A 23,077-nucleotide genomic window follows, 5' to 3' on the forward strand; every position below is an offset into this window, starting at 1 on the left:
GCGTCCGGAGCCTGTGCTCTGCAACGGGAGAGGCCCCAACAGTGAGAGGCCCGCGTACCTGCCCAAAAAAAAAAAAAAAAAAAAAAAAAACCCATTACGGACTGATAGAACGGTTGATGGTGCAGAAGTGATTCCAGACATTCCCCGTGGCCGGCTCTGAGCTGCTGCTAAGGCATTCAGTGGTCGCCAGCCTTGGGGCTGGGGCCTGATGACAAGAAAAATCTGTGGAGGAGTGAAGGAAACTGGTGCTTTATTCCTTCTAGTTCCTATAGCCCTTTGAAGTGAACGGTGGTATTAGGATTCCCAGCCTGACATTTCAGTTCCAACATACTTTAAAAAAATTTTTTGGTGATAACAGTGCTTTTGTAAGATTTGAGATAAACAGAAAAGCTTGAGGTGAATTAAATCTTGTTTTCCTGAACTAGAGGGATTTGCTGCTTAAATACATTCTAGGGTGGATTTTCTCTTTTCCCTTTTTTTTTCTTTTTTTTTTTTTGGAGAGATGGAAAAAGAAATTCTCTGATAAAGAGAAGCATCGCCCTGAATTTACCTTATAGAAATTTCGTGGGGGACACAGGTCTAATTTCTTATATATTTACTGAGAGTCAAGTTAACCTCTTTTACCGGAGCAGGTGTTAGCTCAGCCACTCCCAGCCCGAGCTGGCCACTCTCTGCCTCAGTGGCCCTGTGTGAATTTACACTACAGTCTTTGGAGGATGGCAAGGACCAGAGCCGCTGAACCAGAGAGTATGAACTACAATCCCTTCTAATACCAGACTGGAAGAGAAATGGCTTTTGTTTCTATGGACCTCTGCACCCAGGAAGTACCAGCCCCTCAAATACCTCATCTTTCCCTTTGACTGCATCTGCATGTGGGAATCGTGTACCAGGAAAATGTCCCCTGTAAATGGCTGCACTTACCATTTGGGACTCTCCCAGTGCTCAATACCTTAAAACCTTATTTCTGAGACTCCGTACTAACCTAAACAGACTGAGTGGTGTTGCAGAAGAAAAAAAAAAGCCTCTTAGAAACAGAAGAATATAGTTTCTTTAAATATAATTTAAGAACCCAGACTTTGGAGTCTGACTACTACTTGGGAGCTAATCCTAGCTTCACCATTTACTAGCTGTGTGCCCCTCGGCAAGTTCCTTAACTTCTCTGGACCTCAATTTCCTCATCTGTAAAAAGGGGAGAATAACTGTTCTTCCAAAAGAGGGCTATTAGAAGGATTAAATGAGTTCATGTACATAAGGCATGTAAAGTGCTAGATCCAGCAAGAAGGCCAAAACCTTTAGTATGTTCACATAACTAGGAATGCACGTGCCCAAGGTTACCAAGAGCAACCTCTAGATGGCAAAAGAATAGGTGATTTTCTGGCTCTGTTTCTCTTTGTGCTTTTTCATACTTTCCCTCTCTCTCTCTCTCTCTCTCATTAGAAATGAATCTGTAATCGGAAAATAAATACCTTTAATAAAAGAAAAAAATTCTAGCAAAGTTCCCAGGTTTGTCTAAAGACTATAGTCACGGTGAGGAGGAAAAGGGGGTGACACTAAGGCAGGGACTGAGCAGAGGGATGAAGGGGAAAGTTGAATTCAGCAATGCACTCAAGGGAGCCCTGAGGGTCTCTGGGTCACCTGAGGTGAGGATTTTGACGAGCCTTGTGCTTTGGAAGTGCTGGTCCAGCAGCCAGGAATTTGTACCTGGTTCATCCCTTGTCAGATGGGTCAGACAGGTCACATGTTTGACTTTCAGCTCTGATGCTCCTGAGGACAGGCCGAGGGGCAGGGACGATGCAGCCCATTTTCTTGCACAAGGCCAACTGAGGCTGTGGTGTTGACAAGGGTGAGGGCAGGCCCATCCCTGCCCCTGCGGGGCTCCCCCCACCTCTAAGGCAGGAACTAGAGCTGCCCTTCCTTCATTTGCATATCGAGTTAATTACAACTCATAAAAGTATCTCACCCATTATTTAAAACCCGGCCCCAGCCTTCGACTCTGACCTCCTGCAGCAGCTCAGGCCGCATGCTGAATCCAAGCCGCCTGATTTGTCCTCAATTTATAAGCAGCACAACCTATAAATAGAAACCCTTTTGCTAAGTTCCCCAGGAGGCATCAGCAGGTTTTCCAGCTTGTATGTGTTTTCTTCCTTTTTTAAAAACCAACATGGCAAGCTTGTTCTCCCTGCCTGCTGGCCCTCCGGCTCTCTCCTAGTGCAGTCTGCGGCCTGCCAGCTGGCCTGGCGCTTGGCGCCCTGCACAGACCCAGGCTGGCTTCGGTGGGATGCCCCACTCACCTGTAGATCCTGTATCTGGTGGTAAAACCCTGGCGGTAGCGCTCCACGAAGTCGGTGTACTCCTGCGCGCGGTGAAATGGGCCCCGATCTGTGAGCAGCCAGTCCAGGGGCGGCTGGCCGGCCGCGGAGGCATGATGCTCGGGGACCGCAGCGGCCGCCGTGGCCGAGACAGCCAGCACCCAACCGGGGAGGGCCAGTGCCAGCAGAGCTGCCCATGGGGCCGCCACCACCGGCCGAAGCCCTCTAAATCGAGTGCCGCACTGCCACCTCATGCTTCTCCCAGGCGGTTGGTGTCTTCATTCTCTCGCCACACTCTCCCGCTCTGTGCCGCTCCACCAGGGCTCCTGGAACTGGAAAAGTACAACACGGAGATGTCAGTTGCACACCCTGGTCTGACCGCATGGGCCTGTGAGCATCAAATCTCCTTGGGCAGGGCCCATTCTAGAAATCCTTTATCTTAGAAACACATCTTCCTTCTAGGCATTGAGCTACGTGTTGATGTATATTTCATTAAATTCTTAAAACAATCCTACAGGAAACACCACTGTCATTTTGCCGATGAGAAGATGAGGTTTAGAGATATGAGGAAAGTTGCTTAATTTCACGCAGATTTCAAGTGAAGAAACCAGAATTTTGACCTCAGGGGGTCCAACTCTAACCTTTATACTGTGTTGCTTCCTTGTTTCCTGTGTAGACTCAACACCATCAGCTTGTCTTCCTCTCTCAAAAATGTTCACTATGTTTCAATAATAGACTCATAGATTGTGTGCAGCCTCTAGAGGCTTGTAAAGCAAAGAGAAGCCCCCTTTTTCTGATGGTGAATTGTGGGCAGAATAGTGAAGTCCCATCACTGTTATGAAGCTGGGTGAACTTGGGCAAATTACTTCCTTTCTCTGAGTTTAGTTATCCCTTACGGAAAATAAAGATGCTTACTATGGAGAACAGTATGGTTCCTAATACTACTAAAAATAGAGCTACCATATGATCCAGCAATCCCATTCCTAGGCATATATCCAGAGACAACCATAATTTGAAAAGATACATGCATCCCAATGTTCATAGCAGCACTATTTACAATTGCCAAGACATGGAAGCAACCTAAGTATCCACTGACAGATGAATGGATAAGGAAGATGTGGTACACACACACACACACACACACACACACACAGAAATATTACTCAGCCATAAAAAAGAATGAAATAATGCCATTAGCAGCAACATGGATAGACCTAGAGATTATCATACAAAGTGAAGCAAGCCTAAGACAAATATATGTGATATTGCTTATATGTGGAAGCTAAAAAATAAATACAAATGAATTTATTTACAAAACAGAAATAGACTTGCAGACATAGACAACAAACTTATGGCTGTGAAAAGGGAGTAGGGGAGGCATAAATTAAGAGTGTGGGATTAACACATACACACTAACTACTCTTTGTGAAACAGATAATCAACAAGGACTTACTGTATAGCACAGGGAACTGTACTCAACATTTTGTAATAACCTATAAGGGAAAAGAATCTGAAAAAGTATATATATATACACTTTATAAATAAAAATACTTTAATATATAAATAACTGAATCACTGTGCTGCACACCTGAAAGTAACACAACATTGTAAATCAACTAGACTTCAATTTAAAAAAACAAATGTAAGATTATACTATATTTTAAAAAGAGGGCTTCCCTGGTGGCGCAGTGGTTGAGAGTCCGCCTGCCGATGCAGGGGACACGGGTTCGTGCGGCCGCTGAGCCTGCGCGTCCAGAGCCTGTGCTCCGCAACGGGAGAGGCCACAACAGTGAGAGGCCCCGCGACCACCAAAAAAAAAAAAAAAAAAAAAAAAAGAAATAAAAAAAGAAGAGAAAAGAAGAGGCTTGATAGATAATAGTCAAGCTTTGGACTTCCTGCTTTGAACATCCATCTGTTCCTTTACAAAAGGCCATGCAGGGATAGAATTACAGTGGGAAATCACCATCATCAGAGAACAGATCCATGGACACAAGGATGGCCGTTGTACTCTTTCTCCTCACTGTGTAGTATGGAAGCTCTCTGAGGGCAGGGCTGTGTATCCCCCTACCCTAGTTCCTGAGAGCACACAGTAGGCCTTCAGAGACGCTTCCTGAAGAAATGAATGAGTGCATTCTTGCCCTGCCCTTCCCTCTCTGAGTTGAGGGACAGTGCCAGGAAGGGAGTAAGACTTTGGCCTTCAAGATTCCTGGCTGACTCAGTACTGAGGGGGTTCTTGCAATCGAATTCATTTCTTCAATCTTCAATGTCTAGCACATGCTGTCTAGCAGAGTCTCACCCATCTCCCCTCACCAGTACCATCTCGGACTGTGCTAGAATGACTTCCAATCCCCAACACATGTAATCTGTGGCTTTGAGGCCTTTCTCTGGCTGCCGAAGTCCAGAGATGAGCTTGCTGTGATGAAGCAAAAGGGGTGTCAATTCACTGGCACTTCCAGACTTCCGTAAGGCCAGGTAAAGTGGCCTTCAGCACTTGACTCACTCCCATTCCCCAGGACCCCGGGTCACTCAGGAATGGCTCCAGTTTAACAACGAAACCACCGACTTCCCTTGGACCAATGCAAACCCTGAAGAGGCTGCTCAGCGGCTGGGGCCAATTCTTAATCCTGGCTACTCCCAGCCTAAAAGCTGGCCTGAGACTGACAGATCTGAGCCTCAGCATTTGTACAAGATGCTTTCAAAAGTGTTGCAGTGCCTGCTGGTAAGGATAAAGGGACAGAAGCATGGGTGCGTGGACCTTCAGAGTCACTCCTCTACTCTGGTTAGTAGGTATTGACCATATACTATGTACTGGGTAATTCTTAGAAGTTTCCCCAGTTAATTCTCACAGAAAGTTTCTACTATAAGCATTATTATTGCAAGTTTACATTTCCCTGAGACTCAGAGGTGCTGGACTAGGAAGATGAAAAGGTAGAATATGAACCTAGATCTGGTTCCATGTCCAGACTTTTCCAAAGAATGCTTTGCTCTCTAAGGCGCTAGAGTGGGCAGCAAGATAGACCCATACTTAATGAACTGGTGGACAGGGGGGCTGAAGGATAAATAGTGAGGCAACAGCTGCCCTACCAGATCTTAGAACCTATTATAAAATTCCAGTAGGTAAGTAGGTGGTACTGGCACACAAAGTGGGTGGGCAGATCAATGAAATAGAACAGCTAGCTCAGAAATAGACATTATACATAAGAACTTAGTATGTGTGTGTGTGTGTGTGTGTCTGTGTATATATGCATCACAGATTAAATGGGTAGGGAGTAGACTATTTTATACATAATATTGGGAAATTAGTTCCAGATGGATTAAGAAATATACAAAATAAAACCATAGAAAGAAGACACATTTCCAAGTGTTTTTATAATAAGCAGGCATTACTTTTAAACCGGGGGGGGGGGGATTTGGTATAAACTAAAAGGAGGAATCAGCCTTGCACATGGAGGGGTAGGCATTTATTTTTATGGGATGTAATCTGATGGGGATGCCCAAAATATTTCTCATTTAATCATCCATGCATTCGTTGCTTGAGAAACAGAAACTGAGGACTCCTAAGTGCCAGACACTCTGCTAAATACCAACAATATGAAAGCAAGTGCTCGTTACATTGTCTGAAACACTACCTACCATTAGCGATTAGTTCCTCTTATAAAATATTGTTCTCTTTCTAAAGGCATATTGATGGAGGCACATTTTGGAGACTGGGGCTGCTTGACAGAGCAGGCCAAGGCAGCAAACACAGTAAGATGGACAAGCAGTGACACAGGTAGGACACTGCAGATTGCAGGTTTCTAAAATGGTCCCCAAGATTCTTGAGCCCTTCTGTGTGTGCCCTTTATAATATCCTCCTCTTGAGTGCAGGTAGGCCCTGTGAATATGATGGGAGACTCCTTCCATGATCAGGTTACTGATCAGCTGACTTTGAGTTAATCAAAAGGAAAAGTATCTTGGGTGGGCCTGGCCTAATCAGGTGAACCTCTAAAAGAAGGTGAAGTGTCAGAGAGACAGAATCTAGCTGTCCTGGAAGAAAGCAAACAGCCATGCTGTGTACTGTCTATGCGGGCCATACAGCAAGGGATCGTGGGTGGCCTCTAGGAACTGAATACAATTCCCAGTCAACAGCCAGTAAGAAAATGGGAACTACACTTGTACCACCCCAAGAAAACCAATTCCTTTTTATGGCTGAGTAATATTCCACTGTATATATGTACCACATCTTCTTTATCCATTCATCTGTTGTTGGACGTTTAGGTTGTTTCCATGTCCTGGCTCTTGTAAATAGTGCTGCAATGAACATTGGGGTACATGTGTCCTTCTGAATTACGGTTTTCTCAGGGTATATGCCCAGTAGTGGGATTGCTGGGTCATATGGTAATTCTATTTTTAGTTTTTTAAGGAACCTCCATACTGTTCTCCACAATGGCTGTATCAATTTACATTTCCACCAACAGTGCAAAATGGTTCCCTTTTCTCCACACCCTCTCCAGCATTTATCGTTTGTAGATTTTTGGATGATGGCTATTCTGACCAGTGTGAGGTGATACATCATTGTAGTTTTTTTTTTTTAATTAATTAATTTATTTATTTTTGGCTGTGTTGAGTCTTCATTTCTGTGCAAGGGCTTTCTCTAGTTGCGGCAAGTGGGGGCCACTCTTCATCGCGGTGTGCGGGCCTCTCACTAGCGTGGCCTCTCTTGTTGCGGAGCACAGGCTCCATATGCGCAGGCTCAGTAGTTGTGGCTCACGGGTCCAGTTGCTCCGGAGCATGTGGGATCCTCCCAGACCAGGGCTCGAACCCGTGTCCCCTGCATTAGCAGGCAGATTCTCAACCACTGCGCCACAAGGGAAGCCCCCATCATAGTTTTGATTTGTATTTCTCTAATAATTAGTGATGTTGAGCATCTTTTCACATGCCTCTTGGCCATTTCTATGTCTTCTTCAGTGAAATGTCTATGGAATATTACTCAGCCGTAAAAAGGAACAAAACTGGGTCATTTGTAGAGATGTGCATGGACCTAGAGTCTGTCATACAGAGTGAAGTAAGCCAGAAAGAGAAAAACAAATATCGTATATTAACACATATATGTGGAATCTAGAAAAATGGTACAGATGAGCCTATTTCCAGGGAAGGAATAGAGATACAGAAGTAGAGAATGGACATGTGGACATGGTGGGGAAGGGAAGGGTGGGACAAGTTGGGAGATTAGGATGGACATATATTCACTACCATGCCTAAAATAGCTAGAGGGAACAAGCTATGAAGCACAGGAAGCTCAGTGCTCTGTGACGACCTAGATAGGTGGGATGGGGGTGGGGTGGGGGGGAGGTCCAAGAGGGAGGGGATATATGTATACGTATAGCTGATTCACTTCAATGTACAGCAGAAACTAACACAACGTTGTAAAGCAATTAAACTCCAATTAAAAAAAAAGAAAGAAAAAGAAAACCAATTCCGCCAACAGCCACATGAGCCCGGAAGAGAACTCTGAGTCCCAGATGAGAACTGCTTTCCTGACTGACACCTTGATTTCAGTCTTGTGAGACCCTGAGCAGAGGACCCAGCTAACCTGTACCTGGACTCCTGACCCACAGAAACTGTGACATGATGAATTCATACTGCTTTATGTCACTAAGTTTGTGGTAATTCCTTACACAGCAATGGAAAAATAATAGACACATAAAGGACCTCGCTCCCATTCTGCACACCTTTGAGGGTTCTTGGTGATTTCTGGAAGAGACGAGCGATTATTCTCGGCATGAGAACCATACAACATCAACCCTGCCTGACCCTTCAAGGTCAAAGTCCAGGTCTCTGTTTATACGGAAAAACTTCAGCTCTCATAACAGAGTCAGTCTTCAAAAATACGTGATCAATCAATTCCATGTGTTTCCTAGAGGCGTCACTGTGAGCCGGTGACAATGTGTGGCCTTGGCCCAGCCACTGAGCCTCCTGGTGGCCTGTGCTGTAACACAGGGGTGGCAGCCGCCCCCTCCCCTGCTAATCGCGGGTTTCTAAGGACAGGTGAGAGCATGTGTGTGAAAAGCTGTGTACTCTTTGAAAGAAGCAAGCTATATTAAGTCAACGTGTGCTTCTTGTCATTCTTTGTTTGTAATTATGCTTTTTCAGGGTTCACAATGTGCTGGAACCTGCCCGGTTATAGAAGTATCAGCTTTAGAATCAAATGGTTTTGATTGCTGGGCCGGGTCTGCTGAGCACAGCAAGAACGCCTGAATTCAGTGCTGACGGCGCCTCTAAAAAACCTGGCCTCAGAATCATATGGTTTCCGTTTCATTGGTTTTTCTCAGGATCTGAAAACATTTTGACCAAAAAAAAAAAATCTCTTTTTAAGAAAGAAAAAAAAATCTCTTTTTAAGAAAGAAAAGAAAACAGATTTCAAAATTTTCCTTAAAAAAAATACCTAGAACATGTTCCTTCACCTTTAAAAAAAAAAAAACACAAAATAATTGCTGCATTGACAGTTGCATAAAAATTAGACTTTTCAAGGAGGATAGCTTTTGGGCATTTACTGTTTATGCTCCACAAACAATATTACTAGAAATTTTGTAACAGCAACCTGTCAAGTAAATCTTAACCGTCTAGGTTCTCCAGTCTTGTGCTGGTACTGTTAATATTCAGCAGGTTAAAACAATTCTCACCTTCCCCATGATGCTTCTATGTATCCATTTTGTCCTACAACTGGTTGTGAAAGTAAATCTCTATGTTACATGTGAGTATATGAAAGTCATGGCTAAGCTAGCTCCTTGAGGAAAACAATTAGAAATTTACTTGTGAAAGCCAAATAATTTCACTTACTTAGACCCTACTCAAGACAGAGTTCTACACCTACACAAATTATAAATCAGCTTTGGCCCAAAGGTACAATTAGAAAAGGTCATGGATTTTCCTTTGTGAGTACATTAGCTCGTATCTGTTCATTAAGCCATGAATTCAATGGGTTCCAGTTTTGTCAACTGAGAAAATCAGGTGTAGATTAAGTCACATAAGAAGTGGGCAGCGCGGTCTTCGACAGGGGAAAGCTTGTAAGAATCACATCTCCACCAAGACTGTCACCCAGCTGAAGACTTCTGGGGACTCTTTTGTGTCCTCCTGTTGGTCTCCATCTCCATGTACGCTAGGTGTGTCGATGGAGCAGTTAGGATCTGGGGCATCAGCTGCTCAGGTACTAAATCTTGGCAAGGGAGATAGAAGATAGAGACAGAGATAGAGATAGATAGAAGATATAGTTTCCTCTTTGAAAAATACTGTGCAGGGGAGGGGCTCCATGTTGGAGGAGTTAAGGCTATGGCTAAGCTGTTGCTAGAGGCCAGAAGAAAAGGAGAAATAGATGTGAAATTAGTATTATAATTAACAAAACTGTTAATGTTGTTAACAATTATCATGAATCAATACCAGCAGACATCATTTTCTATTTGTGTGGTCATTACTACTTATGAAGCACAGATAATAAAATGACGATCTTTGTTTCTCAAAATATAGGATCCCCTTTTAACAGATGAGAACACTGAGGCTAGGAATAGATAAGTGAGTTGCACAAGGTCATGTGTGTCAGTGGCAGATCTGGGTCTACCTACTCTAGCTCCTATAGTATTTACACTTCACTGCACCACTTACATGATTTACAGCTATAAAAACACGCAGGCTTTGCCACTTACAAGTCACTTCCCCTGGGAGCCTCCCTTTGGTCATCAGTAAAATGATTTAAGAGGTGAGATGATCCCCATGGTCCTGCCCAAAACAGAAATCCCTTAATTCTATGCAAATAAAAGGGGCACAAATATGAGGGGTGAGGTTCTGAGATTTTAGTCTTCTTTGGGAGGAGGCTCTGTTTTAGAAAGGGAGTGAAGCATAAGACAAGTGAGGGATAAAGCAGACGTTCTTGCCTGTTGGAGCAGTGATATTTATTAAAATGATTAGGCAGTGACATTAAATAAGTTTTCAAGCCGTTTGAGTGGTTAATTGGCCAACTCTACTGAAGAGATGTTTTCCTGAATAAATCTGAGGGTGTCAGTAGTAAAAACTCACAGAAAGTGTTATTTGTTCTTGTCATCCACAACATCTGGACACAAAACCTCCTGTTTTGACTAGAAAGGGAGAGGAGACCAGAGAAATGACAGGACATCCTGGGGTGAAGGGTAGATGGGGGTGCTATCCATTCAGATGAAAGACTTGTATTCTGCTCTCTTGTTGGGATGATCTGCCAGCCTCAACAGACCCTAACCACAGCCTTTTCATCCCTATAATATGTTCCTCGTTACACTTCAGAGAGTTTCAGCAGCGCCCATCATTCCCCGTGTGCACCCGGGCAGATGTCACACCCTGGCTGCCACTTTCCTCTCCAGGCTCTGAGATATGACCTTCAGTGTCACCCTCAGAACTGGCCTGGACCTAGCAAGGTACACTTGATGCATTCCCCACTGCTAGACTTAATATAGGTGAGGAATAGGGATAGCCTCCCTACACAGAATCAGGTTAACAATGTTAAGGATGATTTAAACAAAGGTAAGCTCTATCATGATTTACTATTTACTATCATGATTACTAAATGTTCTTGCATTCATCTGAGACCTTTAAGAGGAGAGACTGGGAGAGGCTAAGGGACTTGCTGGAGACAATTCCACAAGGAAGCAGAAATGAAACTCGGATATTCCGACTCCAAAACCCATCACTCAGGTCTCCTCACCCTCCCTCACCTCTGTCCATGGAATAGTCAATCAATTATTAAGCAGTTTCTACGTACCACGACTGTACCAGGTGATGGTGGTAAATCTGATGAACAAGACCCAACACTTGCCCTCATGGAGCAGCAACAAAACATAGGACTTGAGGATCCTGTAATGAGCTTAAAACAATAATATTCTCTCTCTCTCTCTCTCCATCTCTCTCTCTCTCTCTCTCTCTCTCTCCATCTCTCTCCATCTCTCTCTCTCTCTCTCCATCTCTCTCTCTCTCTCCATCTCTCTCCATCTCTCTCCATCTCTCTCTCTCTCTCTCTCTCTCTCTCTCTCTCTCTCACACACACACACACACACACACACACACACACTGCTTCAGTTACATTAGACCTCATAGGCTCCACCCTCTCAGGGCCCCCAGTTTATAGGTTTCTGCTGTGTGATAACCAGCCCTTCACTCATCAAGGACGGATTCATGTGTCAGCGGCAGAGGTTTCAGACTTGCCTGCCGGGTGTCCTTGGCACTTTCCTTGGGGAGACAAGCTAACTGACAGGCTTGCCCAGAGTCTCGTGTGATAAAGCCTGGGTCACCATGTACAGACCAGGGTGGGCCCTCCGGCCCAGAACTTCCCTTGAGGTCACAGGGGTCTCCAGCAAAGAGAAAGAAAGCACTGCCAATCAAACAGAATCTCGAAATGAAAAGTTGCACATTTCAAAGCCTTTAAACCTGATCTCCATGCATATTAACCTTCCTCAAAACCGCTTCCATTATACTCCTGCATTATGAGAACCCAGCAGCTCCCTGTGGCCTGAGAACACATCTGCCTTCCTTCCTTCCCCAGGCACCAAGCCCTCCATCAGCAGCTCAGCAGTGGAGGGGTTACAAGCATAGACCATGGAGCCAGAACACCTGGCTTCTCACGTTGGCTGCACCTCTCCTGGCTCAGCTTCCTCGACTGTTTAAAAAAAAAAAAAAGGAAAGAAAAAACGACAATAATAATAGTGTCTCCTCATGGGGTTGTGGGGATTAAATGCAACATTTGTAAAGGCCCTGAAAAGTGCCTGGCCCACAGTGCAGGCTGTGTGTGTGTGTTCACTGTTTATTTCTTCAAAGGCATCAACATATGTGTTTTTTGTTTGTTTTGCTGTTTTTGTTGTTCACAGGTGAGAAGCCTGAGAAGATAAAGTCTCTGTTAAAAAATGTGTCATTAGGCCTCAGGGATCTCCACAGGTCACTCCAAGTGGCCTCAGGGGTCTTCCTCCCCCCCACCCCAGCCTCCATAGATAATGACTGCAGAGGTGGGCAGTCCTTTTGCTTTTATCTGTGGCCTCTGTCACTTGACCCCTGATAGTCTGGCTATGGGCCCCACTGTTTACTCACTCCTGCCTTCCTTTTTTTCTCCTTGAGTCTATATCTGCCTGTTACATCTTTGAGGCTCTTGCTCTCCAAGAAGCCTGTCAAAGCTAGACTCTGTGTTGATTACTTTGTTACTTTGCCTTCCTACAGCCTCTGGTCCCTGATTAATTTCCACCTGATCAGATCATGGAACTGGGGGAAGGGGTGAGATCCTAGGGATTACTTGGCCTAGTGGGTCTCAGCAGCCTGGAGTGCGTGTGTGGTACGTGTCAGTGTGTGTGTGGGGGGGTGAGGTACAGAGACAAGGAAAGAGAAGAAAGGAATGACTGATACCTTGGGTTGGGGTGTATTTCTATATTTTATTATAGAATATTTTGAAAATCCCCAAGAAGATTTTGAAGTAACTCTCCAGTGTGAGCCAGTGATAGAACCCCCTTCACATTGTTTCATAGATGAGAAAACATAGGGCCACAGAAGTGCAGTTAGTTATTGTGAGTTATTCACAATTTGGAGGCAAAAACAAGACTTGAACCTGGGTCTCTCAATGCTAAGCCTAGAGCTCATTTCATCTTTATTTCACATGTGTCAGAGGTCAATTGAAATTTTCAGAAGCCGGAATCCATGAGTTCCAGAGTTACCATTGTCATCATCGACAATTATGTTTTGATACCAGTTATTATGTGCCAGACATTGGTCTCAAAAACTTTCCATTCATTGGCTCATTTAGTTCTTGTAAAACTTTATGAGGTTGATGTTGTTATTATGCCCATTTTACAGAGGAAGAAACTCAAGAACAGAGAAGTCAATGATGTTATCCCAAGAAAGTCCTTTGGACAGTCCAAATGACCTATTAACCTAAGATCCACAGATGTGAGTCTCATAAGGGAGCTGTGTTCACAGAAGTTTATCCTAAATTCCTCTAGGTCACTCCTATTTTTAAAATTTCCATGGATTGATGAAAAGTCTAAAAATCTTAGAGAACAAAATCAAGATGCACCTAAAATAAATTTCCTGGCTTGGACAAGGATGCTTAAGCCTGCTTTGGAAGAAGCCATGTGGCTCCTGTTTTAGATGGCCTGTCAGCATGGCCTTATAAGAAGGCAATTGTATCTCCCCTGTGATGTCTTAAAAACCATAAGGTCAGGCATGTTCCCCCAAACTGGGCCCTGGTGGACAGCCCACAATTGCTGGTTTCCTCCCCTGACTTACAGTGCTCTTCCCTTAGACCCCTAAACCCAACTGAGCCTGTACCCAAGTTCCCCATCCCCTCTTTCCTGCCCAATCTCAGGGTGTCCATCTAAGGTGTAAGGGGCTTGCACCCTTGCTGGCTCCTTCACCCCTCGCTCTCAGCTCCCTACTTTCTGTCGTAGGAGACAGACCTCCAAGGGTTGGCTGCCCCTTTGCCTAATTCTGAATTGTCTCATCAGCTCTTGATATATCCCTCTTTATGTATTCTGTTACCAAGATTGCCTGAATCATGCCATTTGGCCCCTGCCCCTGGCTATGCCCAGTCGTTCTCCCTGGATCCAGCTACTGAAGCTGGCTTAGTCATTCCCTCCCCATCCCTGGCAGACAGCTGGTTCCACCCTCCAGAGAGGAAACCTTCTCTTTTCCTGCCTCCTTCCCACCAGGCTGGCTTCCATCGCTGAAGCCCCAGCTCACTTCCCAGCAGAGCCAGCCTCTGTATACATAGGCTAGTTTGTTTCTTTCAGGCCTGGGAAGCCGAACTAAGCCTAAGCCAATCACATGGAAAATGTTCACCACTGTGCAGTGTGCAGCACTGAGGCAGGGCTGACAAGGAACTCTCCATCCTGACCCACAGCCCTCACAGTTACTTTTGCTCCTGGCTTTCTGCCACGCCTGTCATTGAATCTGAACTTTTAGCCCAAGCTCTGCCCTACTGGGGCCTTGGCACAGACCAGAATGTAAAATGACAATGCCCTGGGCTCTGCCAAACAGCGCAGAGCTCCAGAGATGTTACAGATGCAGCTGTGACCAGCAAACAACATTGTTTCCCGGAGTGTGTTTGTAAATATCTGAGTTGCCTGACAGCCTGTGGAATTAAATATAGATACTACATCACAAAGTCTAGCTAAAATAAACTATATGCTGCTCAATGAATGTCAATAGGTACACTGAGAAAGAATCATTATCTCTTTTTGTAGCGTGGTCCAAGGAACTCATCCCTAAGTGGTTTTTCGGTTGTTTGTTTTTTGACGAAGGCGACTTTTTTCTCCCACAGGCGTTTGACTGGTAATGGCAGGCAGCTGGGGGGAGGTGGGAGGCATGAGGAGACAAAGTGGGTGCAATCAGTAAGTTTGCTCTGTTGGGTGTAGTGTGTACAGTATGGTGGCAGGTTACCAGGTAGACAGGGAAATTACTGTCAAACTTTTGAGACTGATGGCCTAAGGGCACCATTTCTAAAAGTATGGTCTGAGGCTCACTGGTCGTTTGGAAAGACTTGTCTGAGGGGGAGCAAGCTTATCCATCACTGTGAGTCCTCTCTTTACTAGGTTTACTAGTTCTCAAGCCAAATGACTCACCTTCCCTTGCATTGATTAACACAGGTGGCCTGTATATGACCAACCTCTTAAATTAATAATGGCAGGTTACCAGAAGCTGGTATTCCTAAAATCAGCACCCTGCAAGAGTTTACTAGGCACTCATTCTCCTTCAGCCTTCAGCTGAGAAGGCTTATTGCCATGCAATCCTCTGTGTTGATGCAAAGCTCGCCCTGCACAGATCACCAAAACCCCTACTCTGTGAGGTGGTGCAAAATGAGAGGTGCTTTGAATTTAGGGCCTGTTCAGTATCATCCTGAGGAGTTCAGGTTTTTACTTGTGTTGATCATTTTAGTTTATGTCATTGCCTATTTTGTTTGTTTGGTTGTTTTTGATGTTCCCCTCCAATTCTTTAACAGCAAGTTCTCTCTCCAGTAAAAGTGGAACTGTAGACTTCGATAGACTGCAGTGCCTTGGGCACTATCAGGGGATCCTTCTGCAAAAAGCTTTCAGAGACTTCAGTGAAAGAACTAGAGCAATTCCTTAAAAATCTGAATTCACACTTCATTCTGGCTCACACTGCTACTGACTACCTAAACTATTTTTGAAAACTTTAGCCCTTTGTCAGATGGGGCAATAAGTTTCCCACTTCCTTTCTTTTTTCTTTTTTTTTGGTGGTACGCGGGCCTCTCACTGTTGTGGCCTCTCCCGTTGCGGAGCACAGGCTCCGGACACGCAGGCCCAGCAGCCATGGCTCACGGGCCCAGCCGCTCCGCGGCATGCGGGATCCTCCCGGACCGGGGCACGAACCCGCGTCCCCTGCATCGGCAGGCGGACTCTCAAGCACTGCGCCACCAGGGAAGCCCCCCACTTCCTTTCTTTTAGGAAAGTTAATAAATATCTACCCATTATTCCAACTAATGTTTATTGGAAAAACAACATCCCATTTAGCTAGAATGTAAAATGCAGGAGGCGAACTATGGGAGAAAAGACTAGAAGGTAGTGCTTGGATTTCTTTGAAAGAAAGGAGAGTGCAAATCCTTGTTATAATTTTCTTATGGCAAGCCTTATTAGCCAAAGTCACATTAGGAAGACTCTGTGCTGACCAGGATTTGCATATGTCCACAATTCAGTGGTAACTAAGGCTCAAATCAGCAACTTCTGACTCAAAACTGAGATTAAGGGCTTCCCTGGTGGCGCAGTGCTTGAGAGTCCGCCTGCCGATGCAGGAGACGCGGGTTCTTTAAAAACTTAAAATGAAAGAATATATAGATTTCCTTTTTAGTACCAGTTCCTCTGCTTCATGCTAGGAGCAAAAAGATGAATTAGATGTAAACAAAGCCTGTCATGAAGAAGCATATACTCCTTGGTCGGGAAAAAAAAAAAAAAAAAAAAAAAAAAACTGAGATTAAATGATTTTCAGCCCAATTTTGAATTGTGCCATTGATTTTCAGTCCAAATCTTTGGAAAAATACTATAAAGTAACTTTGCTAAGAATTTTTAAAATTAAATCAAGTATTCCATTTCTTAAACATGGTAACAGAGAATATAGTCAACACAAAGCCAAGCATTTACTCCAGTGGGTCTCAGGTGTGTGTGTGTGTGTGTGTGTGTGTGTGTGTGCGTGTGTACGTGTGTGTGAGATTTTGACCCCAGGAGACCTTTGTCAATTTCTGGAGAAATTTTTGGTTCTAACAATTTGGAGAGGGGCGCTACTTCTAGGGGGTTAAAGCCAGGCAGCTGTTAAACATCCTATAATGCACAGAACAGCTCCCCATAGCAAATAATTCTCTGACCCCAAACATCAGTAGTGCTGAGGTTGGGAAGCTCTGACTTACGCCAACAAATTCTAATAAGCCCAGGCTCATAAAGCGTCTCTGAATAAAATAGAAGATTGACTTTTTAGGTAAGTTTTTCATGTATATCTAGTTTGCCAACATTTGTCATGGTGGCAAAGACCAAAATCACTCACCTTCACAGTCCCTCCTTCTAGGCCTCCTGCTTCATGCTTAATTGGTCCTTGATAACAATAACAATCAAACGGTACAAGTCCTATTTATTGAGTGCTTATTTCCTACTCGATACTGTGTTTAGCACTTTACTTGCAACAGGGTGGGTATTACTGATCCCTGAAAAATTAACATAAGGAAAATGAGCTTCTAAGAGATTAAGAAACTTGTACAACTTTCTGCCTTCCTTCTTTCTTTCCTAATTCAATAAAAAAGCCAACAGGCAGGCCTGTGTGATGGGGGCAACCTAGTAAGGGTCTGAATCCATGTGAGGTAGGTGGTTGAAAGGGGCAGCAGCCAGTGGAGTAAGGAAATTGGTTACATACAGGGGGATTTAGCCAGTAAGTAATTATATTGAGGATAACAGGTGCTAAGTTTCTCATGGTCAAGGAAATTATAAATAAGGAAAATACAAAAGCTAAAATAAACCCTGTGGTATGGCCTTGGGATTACAGGTATGAACTTGTGGTTCTAAATACAGGTAGAAAAATAGAGCGATATAGAGATGAAGAGACAGAAAGATTTTGGATTTGGATTTCTTTGAAAGAAACGGATAGTGTAAATTTGTGTGTGTGTGTGTGTGTGTGTGTGTGTGCGTGTGCTAAATACAATATGATATTCTGGATTGAACTCTGGAACAAAAAAAAGATAGTAGTGGAAAAACTGATGAAATCTAAGTAGTTTATAGTGTAGTTAATAGTACACTATACTAAGAAATTAACATTAATTTCTTAGTTTTGACATATGTTCCACAGTTACATAAGATATAAAAATTAGGGGAAGCTGCATGAAACTAGAAATCAACCACAGAAAAAGAAATGAGAAAAAATGATTATATGGAGACTAAACAACATGCTACTAAAAAAACCAATGGGTCAATAATGAAATCAAAGATGAAATTTAAAATTACCTTGAGACAAATGACCACGAAAACACACCATACAAAATCTATGAGATGTAGCAAAAAGCAGGTCTTAGAGGGAAGTTCATAGTGATACAGGCCTTCCTCAAAAAACAAGAAAAATCTCAAATAAACAACCTAACCTACCACTTAAAAGAATTAGAAAAAGAAGAACAAGGAAAACCTAAAGTCAGCAGGAGGAAGGAAATAATAAAGATCAGAGAAGAAATAAATAAAATAGAGATTAAAAAAATAGAAAAAAATCAATAAAGCCAAGAGCTGGTTCTTTGAAAGGGTAAACAAAATTGACAAACCTCTGGCCAGGCTCACCAAAAAGAAAAGAGAGAAAACCCAAATAAACAAAATAAGAAATGAAAAAGGAGGAATTCCCTGGTGGCGCAGTGGTTAAGAATCTGCCTGACAATGCAGGGGACATGGGTTCAGTCCCTGGTCCAGGAAGATCCCACATGCTGCCGAGCAACTAAGCCCGTGTCCCACAAGTACTGAGCCTGCACTCTAGAGCCTGCGAGCCACAACTACTGAACCTGCATGCTGCAACTACTGAAGCCTGCATGCTTAGAGCCCATGCTCCACAACAAGAGAAGCCTGCACACCACAACGAAGAGTAGCCCCCGCTCACCGCAACTAGAGAAAGCCCGCGCACAGCAACAAAGCCCCAATGCAGCCAAAAATAAATAAAATTAAAAAAAAAAAAAGAAATGGAAAAGGAGACATAACAACCAATACTGCAGAAATACAAAAAGAAATCATAAGAGAATACTATGAACAATTACATGCCAACAAATTCAACAACCAAGAAGAAATGGACGAGTTTCTAGAAACATACAGTCCACCAAAACTGAACCAAGAAGAAACAGATATTTGAACAGACCAATCACTAGAAGTAAAATAGAATCTGTAATTAAAACAAAACAAAAAAGACCCTGCAAACAAAAGTCCAGGACCAGACGGCTTCACAGGCAAATTCTACTAAATATACAAAGAAGAACTTATACTGATCCTTCTCAAACTCTTCCAAAAGATTGAAGAGGAGGCAACACTCCCAAAGATATTTTATGAAGCCACTATCACCCTGATACCAAAACCAGATAAAAATACCACCAAAAAAGAAAATTACAGACCAATATATCTGATGAATATAGATGCAAAAATTTTCAAAATATTAGCAAACTGAATCCAACAACACATAAAAAAGATCATACGCCACAACCAAGTAGGATTCATCTCAAGTTCACAGGGATGGTTCAACATATGCAAGTCAATCAATGTGATACATCACATCAACAAAAGAAACAACAAAAAACACATGATTGTCTCAATAGATGCAGAAAAAGCACTTGACAAATTCAACATCCATTCATGATAAAAAACCTCTTACCAAAGTGGGTATAGAAGGAACAGATCTCAACATAATAAAAAGTTATTCATGACAAACCCACAGCTAATATAATACTCAACATACACATACATGCACACACACACATAAGCAATCTTTCCCAGTTCTGTCCACCCAAGTACATCCAGTAGAGTTTACCCTGCTTCAAGATCTTGTTTTCTAAGTCCTGTTCTCCATTAAAAGGAATCAGGGATCCTTGGAGAAATGGATGATTACAGGCCTGTGTCAGTTAAGGTATAAGATGACTCTCGAACAATTTTGTGACAGAAACCCTGTGTGTGCTGACAAATTTTTAACAACTACATCTTTGGAGGAAAAAGTTCTGGTTGTAGTATTTGCCAGTTTCCATGGAGTAAATAAACACTCCCAATTGCTTAATTCTAAGCTACTAACTTCATGTCAGTTAGTACTTGCAAATTTCCTGAAAAATTTAGAATGGACTCTTACAAACCAGTGTAAGCCAGCTCCAGCAAACCACTGGATTAAAAAATACCAAAGAATGATGGGTGCACGTCAAAAGGACACAGAGCTTCCTTGAAAGCCTTCCTCTCATGAATCCTGGGACAATTAGTAATGGGTTATATTCCTTTGGATAAAATAGGAATCCAAGAAGCCATATTATATTTATATAATAAATATAGGAAAAAGAAATTTCTAACTGATTATATAATTAATTAAATAATAATTTAGAATTAAATTCCTAATAAATGTAGAAAAATAATGGAATTAGAAAAATCATCATTTATATATATTGTAGAAAAGTAAATATAGAAAATAATCATAATTTATAATTGAGATATAATTAAATAATAATTTGTAATAACTTAAACAGAAAAATGATAGCATTAGAAAATCACAATTTAGTAATTATCACAGTTATAATGCACTCAGGCAAGAAACAGAAATCACTCTAAAGTAGGAGGTAAAATTTGGTGAAGAACATGGTATCTCATAGTCTCAAAATATCTCCCTTGAAAATACTTATTAATTATAGAAAGAAAAAATAACTTTACAGTGAACAAACCTGGCAGCCACCATCTCACTCAAGTGATCAAAGTCAACATCACCGGAAATTGGACAAATACAAATCATGTCCACCTGACAGGATCCAATGAGATCACAACATCACTTCCATGACATTCTGGCCAAATATTCATAACTTGAATTCAACATGAGGAAACGTCAGACAAACCTGAATTGAGGGACATCCTACAAATAATAAGCCTGTAATATTCAAAAATATTAAGGTTATGAAGGTCCGAGGAACCAATCATTCCTGACTGAAGGGCACTGGAGAGACATGACAATTTTGTGCCATGTGCAATCTGGGTTGGATCTTCTGCTGTAAGAGACATTATCGGGTCAGGTGCAACCCTTGAATGGGGTCTCTGGGGAAGGGGCACATAGGAGTCCTTTGTACTCGCGTATACCTTTCCTGTAAGGTTGAAATTATTGTAATGTACAAAGGAAAAAGGAAAAATAAAGTCATACATTGTTACACAGCTCATGCAACCCCCACTGAACCTCTAGCTGTTCTAAATTTGACACCTACGCCATTTACCAGCCCATGATTCTAAAATACGTTTGTCTACTGAACTCAAGGAGAGATGTCTAATACATAGTTTTAAGACACACCCTCATTGTTCACAGCTTAGAAGATACAACTGGGGAGTTGCTAAGGTGGCTGTATCCAGTGTTGTCCAATAAAAATATAATGCAAACTACATAAATATTTTAAATTGATTAGCAGCTACATTCAAAAGGTAAAATAAAATAGATGCAATTACTTTTAATAATATATTTTATTTAACCTACTGACCCCAAAATATTTTCATTTGAACATGTAATTAATATAAGAAAATTATTATCAAGATATTTTAAAGTTTCTCACACCGAATCTGAAATCTGGGGTGTATTTTACACTTACGGCACATCTCAATGTAGATACAAATTTTTCATCAGAAATACTTGATTCTGTATTTAGATTTGAAATAATTTACAGTTGAAAAAGATTCATAAACACAAGTTATTTTAAGCATACTTAAATTTTTTTTATAATAATTGGAGTATATGCATTTTAACTTTTAAATTAATCAAAATTAGATCAAATCTGCAAACAATTTCTTAGTTGCATGAGCCACTTGTGGAGTGCCTAAGAGCCACATGTGGCTAGTGGCTACCTATTGAACATGGCTGGATAGGTCCACAGTTCATCTGCTCCTATATATCCCTGTGTATGCACGTTGCTTACACTATTCCCATAAATGCAGACGCACTATAACTTTATGAGGATCAGTATACTCTTTTCTTTTGCTGCCTTAAGCATGAAGATTTTGAATGAAGCATGGTTTCACACAGCTGAAGGGATCAGAAGCCCTGGCTCCCGGCTTTCTACTTCCAACTACTAAATTAATCTCCCTTAAATCATGGCTTCTGGGACTTCCCTGGTGGTCCAGTGGTTCAAATTTCACCTCCAGTGCAGGGGGTGCAGGTTCAATCCCTGGTAGGGGAGCTAAGATCCTACATGCCTCCCGGCCAAAAAACCAAAACATAAAACAGAAACAATATGGTAACTGTAAGGTCGGATCTTAACAAACGGCACCGCGAAACAGAGGAAAGCTTCAAGTGAGCTTTATTAGGGAGCGCTCCCAGGCGAGGTTCACTGGTCCGAGAGAAAGGGGCCAGAGAAGTCGCACCCGGGCGGGGGTTGGGCAAGATTTTATAGGGGAAGAAGGGAAAGGGGTGTGGTGAATCTGGGAGGGCGCAGGATATTCCTTACTTGGTGGTCTTTTCGGCTACCTTGGGGGACCGTTAGTCCCGCCCCTCGAAAGGCGGGAAGGCTGGGCCGGGTGCAAAGTCCCCAGGTCAGTTTCTGGAACTGGGTGGTCCGGAGAGTTTCGGTCTGATGCAACCTGTGAATCTGACTGTGCTCCCCTGCCTCGGGCCAGTTGGCCTTACAGTAACAGATTCAATAAAGACTTTTAAAAAAAATCATGGCTGCCTATGAACTAGGATGTAAGTGAATAAATATAGAAGGTACATAGCAGAATGGTACCACAAGGGAAAGTTCTTTACAATTGCAAAGCACTAGACAAATGTTAATCGTTCAGGTTATTTTTATTATTAGAGGCCAGAACAAGTGGACAGAAGACATTGCCATCACAAAGACTTTGCCATCACAAAGACTTTGAACAACTCAGTGAATTGGCTATTTTGACTTCTCCATAATTATAATAAAAGGATGCACTACCCACTTCCAACCAACCCTCACACACCTGCACTGCCAAATGAATTAGAAAATATTCACAGAATGCCTTGATCTCCTGAGAGAAAAGTGTTGCAAGTGAATTTATACTGATAATTGTTGCCAAGTGATGCAATTATGGATATATTTTATTGTCTCTGTTACGATTTTCTTTTTCCAAATTCTCTACAAAACAATGCATTAGTTTTACAATCAGAAAAAAGAAAAAAAAACTTTTCTAATTAAAAAAAAATAAGTGTAAGGCATTAAGAGGACTCTTCTGTCTCCGTTTTTCTCATCATCTATCCGACAGAGCAAGACCCAAGTCTTAGATGTTCTGACTTGAGAGTTTCAACCACCAATTAGAACAGCTGGTCAGACAATCCTTTCATTTCCAGCCATCTCAGCGCCTTACACTTGGTTACTCCACTTGTGTGAGGTGGAGCTGGGGTTTAGTCGGAACAAACAGAAACGATTCATCATCACACTCATTCACAAATGTCGCTCCTTCAGCTCTCAACTGGCCCCACCACCCTTTGATAGTCTGCCAACTCTCCAGCCTCATGCTTTCTTAGTCCTTGGCCAGGCAGCCTGTGGGGATGGCCAGGCAGCTCCTGGAACCGGCACTGGTGATTCAGCA

The 23,077-nt window shown here is 42.6% G+C and overlaps 1 protein-coding gene across 1 annotated transcript in view; it reads right to left on the bottom strand.

Annotated features, from left to right (window-relative positions):
- BRINP2 (BMP/retinoic acid inducible neural specific 2) overlaps positions 1 to 23,077 on the bottom strand; it is a 118,296-nt gene that overhangs the window by 50,964 nt on the left and 44,255 nt on the right. The window contains exon 2 of the mRNA XM_007454741.1: positions 2,292 to 2,641. Within this exon, the coding sequence (XP_007454803.1) occupies positions 2,292 to 2,563 (272 nt within the window). The 5' untranslated portion in view covers positions 2,564 to 2,641. The remainder of the gene's footprint in view (positions 1 to 2,291; positions 2,642 to 23,077) is intronic.

The sequence above is a fragment of the Lipotes vexillifer genome, unplaced genomic scaffold (genome assembly GCF_000442215.2).
Source record: "Lipotes vexillifer unplaced genomic scaffold, Lipotes_vexillifer_v1.1 scaffold220, whole genome shotgun sequence".
Taxonomy (NCBI): Eukaryota; Metazoa; Chordata; class Mammalia; order Artiodactyla; family Lipotidae; genus Lipotes; species Lipotes vexillifer.